Below are 11,451 nucleotides of genomic sequence, written 5' to 3' on the forward strand. Positions count from 1 at the left end.
GAAATCTTCAGTTTTGTAAAAATGTACTGTAGGAGGGAGTTCATTTACCCTAAATTCATCCTGGAGGCATCATTCCAGCCTACCCAGCCAAGGGGGCACCTTCATCCCCTTCACAGTGCAGACACAGGAGCCTGCTGTGCGCTGCCGCACCCGAGCACCAGGAGCAGCTCAGAGGAATGCCTTTGGGATGGGAGGAGATGTTCAGGGGGGCCCTGCACGAGCCAGGAGGGAAGGGAGGGTCCTCTGCTCCCTACTGGGATCAAGGCATCCTTCTTGTCCCCCCAGGTGCCTCTGGATGAGGCTGTGGGGGCAGCCCAGGACTGGGGTGGGGCAGGGCAGGCCGGAGGGGCAGAGCTGACCCTGCCCTTTCTTTGGGGGCTCCAGGTCTCACACCGCCCACCACTCCGCCATATAAACCCGCCGAGGAGGACCTGTATAAGCCAGACATCCCCCAGGAGGCAGGGAAGGAGGAGGGGATGGCCCCCGGCCCCGGGGACGTGGCAGCCTCACGGAAAGCCCCCAGGAAGCACCCGGAGAGGACGGAGCTGTTCGCCCACCTGAGCCGGGCGCAGCCGCTCCCCGAGCAGCAGGGCTTGCTCAAGCGGCCCTTCTCCCGCTCCTTCGGGGACCACGACTACTGCCAGGTGCTGAAACCCGAGCCTGCCCTGCAGAGGAAGGTGCTCAAGTCGTGGGAGCCCCCGAGCCAGGTGGAGACGGAGCACAAGAGGAGGGTCCCGGCCGCTCACTACCAGGGGCTGGAGCTCGGCAAGGACACGGGCACCGAGATGCTCTGGAAGGACGGCGTCAAGCAGCTGAGAGACCAGGAGATCAGAGCCAGCTTAACAAAGCACTTTGGCTTTCTGGACAGTGCCCTCGACGACAAGGACATGGTCTTCTGCAAGACCCCCGAGTACGACACCGTCTTCGAGGACAGCTGCAGTGACAGCGGCTCCCCCGTGGAGGAGGATGAGGAGGAAGAGGAGGAGGAAGAGGAGGAGCACGGCGACACCAAGCTGTGCCTGAGGAGAAGCGCCCTTTCCAGGAGCAGTTTGCATTACTGCTCCCGGAGCAGGTCCAGCTCGGGCTCCTCGTGCTGCCGGTCGCGGTCACCTGCCAGCAGACGCACCTTCAGGTACGGGCACATGGGGACGTTGGCACTGGTTGTGTCCCCTCAATTTTCAGCATGGTGCAGGGCACCCCCAGCGCCCTCTGCTCCGCTGGCACAAGTAGTAAAGATGCTAATTAATGAAAGAAAAAGTGTGAAAATAATTGGTGCTGCAAGTAGTAAAGATGCTAATTAATGAAAGAAAAACGATGAAAATAATTGGTACTGCATCAGCCACTGCTGCAAGTGTCAGCCATGGGCTGAGGAAGCAGTGGCAGAGTGAAGCAGCCAGGGGGTTCCATGGGTGGCAGGGCATGGGCAGGACCCAGGCCTGGGAAGGGGCAGGTGCTGGCTGGGGACACCCTGGCATCCATGAGAAAAAACTTCGCAGTGTCCTTTCCAGTGAGTCCAGACTCCAGTCTCTCCTTGGCTCCCAGTGCCTCCGAGTGCCCACCCACTCCTGTGGGTGTCTCAGCTTCTCACTGATGTTTGAAGCTTTCCCAGCAGCTCCCCCAGCCCCGGGCTGAGCTCCTGTCCCTCCTTGCAGGTGTGAGAACGGCGAGCAGTGTCAGGGCGGCAGCGGGCAGCGGGGCCAGCTGAAGAAGAGACGGGAAAAGGCCATCGTAAGTGAGGGGGTCCCCACGGGGACACAGCAAGGCCAGCCCTCGGCTCATCTCCTGCTCCAAAAAGCAGCAGTGGAGCCCATTAGCCTTGGCTTCAGCATCCCTTGGTGTGAGGCCAGTGTTAAACAAGGACAGGGGGTGGTGGGGGGAGGAAAACCCAACGTGCAGCAGAAGCCGCCAGCGATTGGCAACACACGGAGTCCTTGGCACAGGGATGCCCAGAGCCTCCTACGCTGGTGCCTCAGTGCACTTGGCTCTGGCAGTTTGTGGGGTGAACTGGGGAATCCCTGATGGCACAGATATGGCCCTGCTGCATCCTCATGCACCAGGAACCTGTGGGCACATGGAGGGAGCTGGGAGAGGAGTGGGCACGTGGGAGAGTAAATTGGTGCTCCCTACTGTTGTGCACAGACACTCACACTCACACATGCTGCTTTGGCACTTCTTCCTGCAATGCAATTGGATTTTGCCCCTGGCAATTCTTGGGACTATATCCCACATTTGCCAGGAGAAGCTGCAAGAATGAAGGAGAATTTTAAAAGAGAAAAGGGGGCAGTGGCTGCTCCAGCCTGGTTATGGCTGTCCTGGGGGTGACACTGTGACCTGGCTCCAGATCCTGGAGATGTCAGGCTGTGTCCATGGCAGTGTGTCCCAGTGCTGGCTGCAGGGGCTCCTCCACAGCCCATCAGTAGCACAGAGGTGCAGGGTCCAAGCCTGAAAGCTTTTGGTTGCTTTGGCAGGGGGAAGGCCGGGTGGTGTACATCAGAAACCTCTCCAGCAGCATGAGCTCCAGCGAGCTGAAGAAACGCTTTGAGGTGTTTGGTGAAATCGTGGAGTGTCAGGTCCTGACCAGGACTAACAGGTGGGTGGGCAGTGAGCTGTGGCCCAGGGTTCCAGCAGCTACAGGCAGCTCCTCTCTCAAACCCCACAGCACTGCCAAGCAGTGCCACATCAATCCCCTGGGTCAGCTGAGCCCTCGGTCTCAGTGCTTTTGCCAAGGAGATTCAGCGTGCCCAGAGCTCCAAGGGCATCTGTGGGATGGAGGAGTGGAAGAATGATGGGCCAGGGGTGTAGTGCTGCATCACAAGGGCAGTGGGGCTCATCACATCTTGAATTCTCTCTCTGATTGCTCAGGGGGGAGAAGTACGGCTTCATCACGTACCGGTACTCGGAGCACGCCGCCTTATCGCTGAAGAACGGCCCCTCGCTGAGGAAGAGGAACGAGCCCTCCTTCCAGCTCAGCTCTGGTGGCCTGGGGCGCTTCTTCTGGACCAGATACGCTGACCTGGGTGAGGAAGCAGCAGCTGCTTTGTCTCTTTTATCAGCACAGAGCTGTTACAGCACAGTGCACCGCTGAGCCCTGGTCACGCTGGGATCCCCAGCGCCTGCAGAGCCTGCAGGAGAAGCCCGCTGCCTTTCCTATGGTTCATGGGACAGGTGGATTGGGGAACTGGGGAGAAGGAAAAACTGGTGTGAGGCCTCAGGGTGTGCTGGCTGCAAAATGTAGCAGCACAGCCCGGGGTGCTGGGTCTCAGCTGAGCGCAGCCCATCCTATGTCTGCTGAGTTTCTGCACAGTGCTGGAGGCTTTCCAGCAGAAAACTCCCTTCCCAGGCATTAGAGAAGGCAGTCAGCAACATTTCATTAGCCCAAGAGGTGATGTGGGTGGTTTGCTGCTCTGCAGGACAGATTCACCAGGCTGCACATGCACTCTGGAGCCAAAGTGACAGCACTGAAATGTGCTGTGCTCGCATTAATCCTTTCAGTGCTTCAGCAAGGTCTCAGTGACTGTGTCACCAGGGCTGCAGCCTGAGCTGAGGGCCAGAAGCCAAACCCTGTGCTAGTCCTGCAAGAGAAATGTGTCCCAAGCTTTGCCCAGCCCTCCTTGCTTCAGGTGTTTCACCAACACTGCATGTTTATTTCTGTATCCTCTGCAGAGGCTGAAGGGTTCTGGATATTACTTGATGAGTGAAAGACTGAGGTCCAGAAAATGAAGCCCCAAGTCTTGACTTACCTCCAGATGCCCCATCTGATTCAAGTACTCCCTGATTTTTTTATCACCTTGCAGTATCTGCTCTGCTTAGAGCAGCCATCGCTTGACTTTGATTGTGGGCACAAATGTCCAGCGTTCATCTAAATAAATCCCAGAGCCTCCCATTTTGGGCACAAAGAAATTAGGAACCAGATAGGACCCCGTGAGGAAGATGGTGACTGTGCAGTGCTGTGGGGAGGGGGACCAGAGCTGTGCCCCCTGCCTCAGAGAAGCCCCCTGAGTGCTCCTCACCTGATTTCTGCAGAGCCACCAGTCACTCCCTTCCTGCACAGCCCAGCTCATTCCTAAAATCCTGCTCATCCTGGTACAGGATAAGAAGGGAAGCCCCCAGGCAGAGGTGAAATGCAACCACACCATTCAAAAATATACACCCAAAACGTTAAGCTGCTGTGAAATTAGGCAGTCTTAGTTCTGCTGTGTGCTGAATTCCCTGGGCTTTCCAGGGACACTGTGTTCAGCTCCTGGCACAGGGCTGGCAGTGGAGCAGGCTGGCTCTGCCACCAGCACAGCTCCCATGGGATGGCCCTGTGTCAGCCCCTCCAAATTCAGCTGCACCCAGCAGATTTTTTCACCCTGTCAGTGAATGCCAGTGGTGTGTGCCCTGCCCAGCTGGGCCTGGCTGCAGCCCGCTCTGCCCCAGCTCTTTTCAGTGTCACTATCACCGCTGTGTCCAGCATGGCCGTGCAGTAGCAGGGCAGTGAGCAGTGCCCTGCTGTGCCTCAGTTTCCCTCCCCACGAGGCAGACAGGACGCTGATCCCCCTCCCTGACCTGGCTGTCCTCTGTCCCTGCCATCCCCAGATTGCGGCACGGACGAGTCCTCCCCAGCTCCGGTGAAAAGCAAGTACGAGACCATGGATTTCGACAGCTTGCTGCAGGAGGCCCAGCTCAGCCTGCATCGGTAACAGCCTTAACCTTGGAGGAATACCTCAATACCTCAGTCAAGGCACTTCCAATATGTTTACGTTTTCAAAGAAATTATTCAGTCTATGGCAAGCGAGAGAGCGAGAGAGAGCGAGAGCACGCCCGCGAGAGAGAGACTGCTGTTCCCTGATCGATGTTTACATTGAACAAAGCTGCTTCTGTCTGTGAGTCCCCATGGTGTTGATGTCTCACTGCCACACGTTAGTCCCCCCCTCTGCTTCTGACTGGTTGTTTTAGGGTGAGCCTAGGAGCCCCCCGGCCTCTCTTCCCCGTCCCAGCCCTCCCCATGCTCCCGCCGTGGAGTTGCAGCTGTGTTCACCATAACATTTTTTTGTCCGTAGTGTGTGATGATGAAATTGTTCATTGTGAATAGAATCAGGATTATAAACTCATTTTTAATAGAAGAGGAGAAGAAAAAAAAAAGTATATACTAAAAAAAAAATGTATTTATGGCTCAGATGTACTGTAATTCAGATTTATTGTACCGCTTCCTTGATTTTTAACTATGCACTGTAATGAGGCACTTGCCACTCAGCAAATGGGGGGTCAGAGCAGTCACAGAGCTGACATTCCCCCGCCTCCCCTGCTGGCAAACCGGGGTGCTCGGTGTTTGCCCTGGGGTCACCCACTTTGCTGTCAAAGCCATTCTTTGTGCTGGTGTGGCCCGAGCCCCCAGCATCACCCCCATGCTGAGCTGGGTGCTGGTGGGTGATGGATGCAGCTTTGCAGGCTGCAGAGGCTGGGAGAGGGATGCAGTGCCTGCAGCCAGCACTGCTCCGGCCTCCGCTGCCTTTGGAGCCAGGAGAGAGGGGCTGGGGGGCTGCAGCTAACCAGGCCTGATCTGATGGGTCCTGCTGGCACAGCCTGGGGGATGGATGGCTCTGGTCTATGTGGAGGAGCTGGCTCCTCTCCAGCTCCTTGGATGGCTGGGAGACTGGCCAGGCCCTGTGGCTCGATCCACACTCACTTCCATATCCTGCAAAGCAAGCGGGGTGAGAAGACCTGTCTGTGCTTCCCACTGGGCAGCCAGCCGCAAATCCAGCCCGAAGCCCAGCCCAAAGCCCAGCCCAAAGTAAGTCCAGCCCCAGGTCCAGAGAGGTGGGGCAGGCACAGCAGCCACACTGAGCACCCCCCAGCCCCCTGCCCCGTAGCTGATAAGCCATACACGTCCCAGCACCCACCCGCACCCCAGATCCATCCAGCGCCCTGGGGCACAGCCCTGCCTCTGGCCAAGGGCCCTTGGCGCTGGATTGAAGTGTAAAATGAACTCATGGACTTGCCCTCCATGTGTGGGTGTGGTGGGAAGGGGACACAGCCCCCCACCAGCCGGAGCAAAGCCCATCACCAGCCAGCCAGAGGCACTGTTTTCCCAAGGGAGTGGGAACCTTGCCGCTCTTCAAGCCATTGCCACCTTCTCCTTTTATTTTTGAGCCCCAGAGACCACTAGGGATTCAGCCATCCTCTGTAGATAGAATATTATAGCCTTAACTCTGCCAATAGATAGATTAGAGTCTCCTGGGGTCTCCCCTCCCCACAACGTGGGGATTTTACCCCTGGTTCCCTGGGTATGTTCCATCCTGCAGGGAGAGCGACCAAAGCCTGAGAAATGGCACAAGATGTGAGGCCAGGAGCCGGAGCCCTGCCAGGGTGGGCCCTGGAGCGCAGCTGGGCTCTGGCAGGAGCAGCAATGCCGGCAGCACCGCCACCAGCACAGTTCCCTGGCTGTTCCCTCGGGAGAGCTGTGGTTCTGACAACACCAGCCCGGCAGCGCCAGGGCCCGGGGTCACCGCGGGGTCCCCACGCCGCCGCCGGTGACCATCGCTGCCAGGGAACAGTCCTTGTGCCATTCCAGCCTCGGCAGTGAAATCTGGCGTCTCTCCACCCCTAAATCCCTCCGTTCTCATCTCACCTTAGCGACCACGAGCAGCTCTGGCCAACACTGAGCATCTGCTATTGGCAATTGCCTCATTGTAGCTTTGCCTTTTTCTGTCCTAGTATTTCCTCACGATGATGATGTTTACATGTGATTGCTATAGAGCTTATGTAGAATGTATATAGCGACACATTTAGGGTGGGTAGTACTGTCCTGTGCTGTGCTGATGTTTTTCAGAAAATGATCAATCCACAAGAACAAAACCAACAAAAAAAAAAAAAAGAAAAAAAGAAAGAAAAAAAAAAAGAAAAGGAAATAAGTGGAATTCTTCCATCTCCCACTCAGCTGGAGGCACCCATGCCTGGGCCCCCACTGGGGATGCATCAAGGGTGGTGGAGGGGAAGGGTTAGTGCAGAGCTGGGGGGGCTCCAGCCCACGCCAGGGGATCACTCAGTCACTTCCCAAGCACTGGTTTTGGTGGACCCAGACCCAGAATTTCCCAGTGTTTTCCTGTGGCTGGGTGCTCTGGGTTGGCCCCAGCCCAGCTGCTGGGTCCCAAGGCCGGTGCTGGGGAAGGGGAGGGCTGGTCCTGCACAGAGCTCATCAGTACTGCAGCCCTAGGGTAGGAAGAGATGCAATAAGAGGTCTTTGTGGTGCCTGAAGCCTATAAGTGGGGTTGGGTTTTCTTTTATCTTTTTTTGGGGGGGGTTTTCCTTTTTTTCCCATTCACTTGGGATGGTTTGTTTTCCCTCCTCCCCCAAAAAAATCTTTCTTTTCCAGACTTATGCACTATGCTTAGAGCCCCTTGGGCTGTGTGCTGCCTGCCCTGGGGCTTCCCCCACCTTTTAGAACTGGGTGAAAAATAAATTTCCACTTGATTTTTTTTTTATTTTAATTTTGTGGGTTTTTTTTTTTACTCTAAAGGTGTCTTTAGCTCACAGTGTTTGAGTCTGCAGGAAGGTGGGTCAGGCACAGGGGCAGGTGAGAGCTCCCTCCTGAGCTGCCTAAGGTTTGGATGCTGACAGGGAAATGGGGCAGGAGCACAGCAATGCTCAGGCACTGCTGCCAGGGAAGCCAGAGGTGCCCAGAGCTTTGCAGGAGCTGCCAGGGACTGGGGATCCCCCCTTTCCCAAGGATTGCCTTTCCATCCCACCCAGCCTGTGGGACCCCTCACACCCCAGCCCCCTGCAAGGGATGGCGCTGGGCAGGAGAAACTGGGAGCAAAAGGGTTTATTCTGGTAGGCAATAAGTCAGGAGGAGATTTATTTTTTTAAAACTGTGTGAGTATAGAATGTCCCCCAGCTGTTTCCTGCAGGTGCTGTGGGCAAATGCTGAATGTGTGAAGAGTTTCTGATAAAATGCCCCTTTGCTTGTTTTGCACAGGTTTGCCCCAGAAAAACTCATTGTTCAGGGGGGGCAGCAGGTTTCTGGCTGGAATCCAGCGTGTGCCTGAGGCTCCGCAGGGAGGAGCAAACCTTTCTGAGTGTGTGGGCTGAATGCAGAGGACAATCCCAGGTTTTAGGTTGGATGCTGCCCCAAAAGCAAAGGTTTCTCTCATTTCCTCAGCACAGCTGAGGGCTGCACATCTTTCAGGAAGCAGCAGCTCAGTCACCTTGTTGCAGTCCTGGGTCTGATCTCAGCTCTGCGCCATGCAAATGGGTTTTGCAATTGCAGATCAACACGGTTTTCTCCTTTTTTGGGGAATTTTTTTTTTTTCTCCTTACTGGAGGTCTGCCGAGTCCTGAGGTACCGGTGTTGGAGCTGAACCCGACACCCGTTCTGTTCGAAGTCCATCCCTGATAATCTCAAGCAATACAGAGCCAAATGCAGCCTTGGGGTTTCATTTTGGGGTTTCATTCCTCTTCCCTCGCCCTCCCTGGGGCCAGGGGCAGCAGCAGGAGCTGGGGAGGGAGTGCGTGAGTGCATGTGAGAAAGAGAGAGAACGGTTCAATTGATGCATTTCTTCAGAAAGGTGTAAGAATTTCACCTAAAAAGGGGCACATCTGCTTTGTTATTTATATAAAAAAGCTAAATTCTGTGTTTTTCTTCTTTTTTTTTTATGTAAAAGGACACTGCTCATAATTATTAGGGGCCAATTCTGCCTCTGTTGCTCATGCTGAGTAAGTACTACTTAACTCTGCAATTTTCTACTTGCAGAGTAAGTAAAAGCAGCAGAATTGATCCCTCTATGATTAAGAATCGAGTTTTTAGTATTTTTTTTAATTGGTAGTGGTTTTTTTATATTTCACTTAATTTTCCCCCAGTTCCGTTCTGTTGTGTCCTTATTTATGTAATATACTTTAACCTTAAGAGATGGCATGGATTCTTATGCCTTTCCTTTATTATTATTGTTGTTATTTTTAAAAAAAGAAAAGAGATTTATTTCTAGTGTGATTTAACTGTCTACCTTCTAAAATGAGAGAACGTTTTCTTGTATTTTTACATTGTCAGATTCTATAGTTTCATAGATAATTTAACCAAATCGCTCAATGTATTCTCTATATCTATCCAGTGGGTATAAAAGTTCTATTTTAAATTGTGTAAATACTTCAGAACTGGCTTCTTTTTCCAGACTCCCCTGCCGTGGAGTTTCTTGTTTACATCAAAAAGACTGTAGAATCTCTACGCTCATGTACTGTAAATAGTGAAGTGATCTGCCTATAAATAAACGATAACATATATACTATAAAGTGGAAAGAACAAAAAAAAGGAACCAGTTTGTGCTGCTATACTTTAGTTTTTTGTGCAAGTGTGCTCGGGGTGAGGTGTTTTGCTCTGCCTGGCTGGCAGTGGGGCTGTGCCAGGGCCAAGGGGGTGGCAGAGCCTGCCAGCTGCCAGGGATGCAGCTCCTGCCTGGGAATATCGCTGTCTGTTGCTATTTTAAGTGTGCCTTCTCCCAGTTTAGGTCATGCAGGAAAAACCTGGGCTCTGCACTCTTCACTTCGAGTGGTGCCACTGCCACAGGACCCTTCCTGAAGAAACTCCTCAGATGGAGTGGGTGAAAAATGCAGCTGGGCATGCTCCTCAAAATTTCTGGAGTGGAGTAAGAGAGCAGGAGAAAATGTGGCAAAGACTGCAGGTGGTGATGCAGCAGCCGTGCAGCTGAGGCTGGCAGCTGGAGAGCCCCTGGAGCCAGGAGAGCAGGCCCTGGGAGCCAAAGTGCTCTCCCAGGGGCAGGGCCATGTCCTGGGGTCCTGGGGTCCTGGTCCTTGTGGCAGTCCAGGCTGTGGGAGGGATGTTTGGAAGGCCAGGGCAGGCCCAGCATGGGCACAGCTCCCCCGGGCACACGGGAGCCCCGTGCCAGCCATGCCCTGGGAGGGCTCACCAGGCTGGAGGGGTGGCACTGGTTTTATCCAGAGCATGGATCAGTGAAGCTGCCGGGCTGGGGGATCCCAGCAGCCCGAAAGGAGCAGCTCTGCGAGGTGCTGAGCTGTGCCAGCTGCTGGTTTTTGCTGACTGGCACTGATTTGGGCAGCAGCTCTGCACCTGCCTGTCTCCAGCACATCTGTGGGAGCCCAGTGTGGGTGCCCCAGGCTGGGCACAGAGCTGGAACCTGCCTCCCACCCCAAAGCCAGCCCCTCATCCCTGCCGCTGCTGCAGCCAGAGTGCAGATCCATGGGAAGTCCATTCCCTGCTGCTTTGCACACCCAGCAGGCTTTAAGGCCACCAAAGAGGAATGTTTTCCTGAGCTACATCAGGCACTGTCATGCCAATAGTGCCCAGACAGATGAAAACGTGAATTTGGAGGGGGGAAATGTGGGAACGCAGCAGGGACAGGCAGTGATGGGGTGCCCAGGGTGGGCACATGTGGATCAGAGACACTGGAGTGGGTCCCCAGGAGGGACAGGGGCACACAAGGGAAGGGCCTGCAGGGAGGAACAGACCCAGGGCTGATGTTTGTGCCTCCAACACTGCATTCCCAGACAGCCTCCTGGAAAACAAAGCACTGATCTGTTTATTGAATACAATTGTTTCTTGAGGATAATTCCTGCAAGCAGCCCTAGAATCTGTCTGAATGGATGGTGAATGTTGACATCCGTTCATCAGTTCCCTTGGTCCCAGCAATTACTTCCAACCATTTGGGAAAAATCCCAGCTGGCCTGTTTTTATTTTGGCACAACTTTGTGATAAAACAACTCCTTTTCACGCACACTGGAGCTGTTTTGGAGTGGCTCAGTGGCTGCTGGAGGGGAGGGGGGCAGTGTTATTTATCTCCCTGCACAGTGCGCCTCGTGGGAGGGGAAAATCAGTCACTCAGGAGCTTTTGTGAACACAGACAGCTTTGGTGGTGCCCTGGGCTGGCTGGCACCTGGCAGTGGGGGCAGCCCACGCCAGGCTGCTGCTCCTGACCAGTGTGCAGCGCCCACTGTGTGGACTCCATTTCACTGCCTGCTGAGCTGTCCTGGGCTGCTTTCTGGAGTCTCAGCTCCCACCTGTGCCCTGAGCAGTGGCACCCGACACCAAATCCTGCCCTGGCCTCTGCTGGCACAGGAGCTGCCTGGCAGGGACCTCAGCTTTGGGCCACACAAGCTCTGCCCTGGGGCTCTGCAGGCTGCACTGCAGGTAAGCCACACAATTGCCCACTCAGGGTTTATCAGTCCCAGCCTCTTGTCCAGCTCCATCCAGGAGTCTTTGCAGAAGGGAACAGCTTTGGTTCCTTTGCTCTCTGCCTGCTGATCCAGATGTCCCAGCCTCCCTGCCCACAAGGATTCTTCCCAACTTTCCTTCCTGCCTCATTTCCTGACCCATCACAGCAGGGCTGGACCTTCTGCCATGCTGCCCTTGAAGCACCCAAGCTCTCAGCCTCGAGCTGCTGCGAGGAGTTTGACTTGCTGTCACTGGGGAATTAAACTCTCTAACACTGTAATTTCAATATT

The 11,451-nt window shown here is 54.7% G+C and overlaps 1 protein-coding gene across 1 annotated transcript in view; it reads left to right on the forward strand.

Moving 5' to 3' along the window:
* PPARGC1B (PPARG coactivator 1 beta) overlaps nt 1-6,820 on the forward strand; it is a 44,671-nt gene extending 37,851 nt beyond the window's left edge. Inside the window, exons 8-12 of the mRNA XM_030957771.1 lie at nt 385-1,132; nt 1,653-1,728; nt 2,469-2,590; nt 2,863-3,017; nt 4,579-6,820. Coding sequence (XP_030813631.1) covers nt 385-1,132; nt 1,653-1,728; nt 2,469-2,590; nt 2,863-3,017; nt 4,579-4,682 — 1,205 coding nt within the window. The 3' untranslated portion in view covers nt 4,683-6,820. The remainder of the gene's footprint in view (nt 1-384; nt 1,133-1,652; nt 1,729-2,468; nt 2,591-2,862; nt 3,018-4,578) is intronic.
* The last annotated feature ends 4,631 nt before the right edge of the window (nt 6,821-11,451 follow it).

This window comes from Camarhynchus parvulus, chromosome 13, assembly GCF_901933205.1.
Source record: "Camarhynchus parvulus chromosome 13, STF_HiC, whole genome shotgun sequence".
Taxonomy (NCBI): Eukaryota; Metazoa; Chordata; class Aves; order Passeriformes; family Thraupidae; genus Camarhynchus; species Camarhynchus parvulus.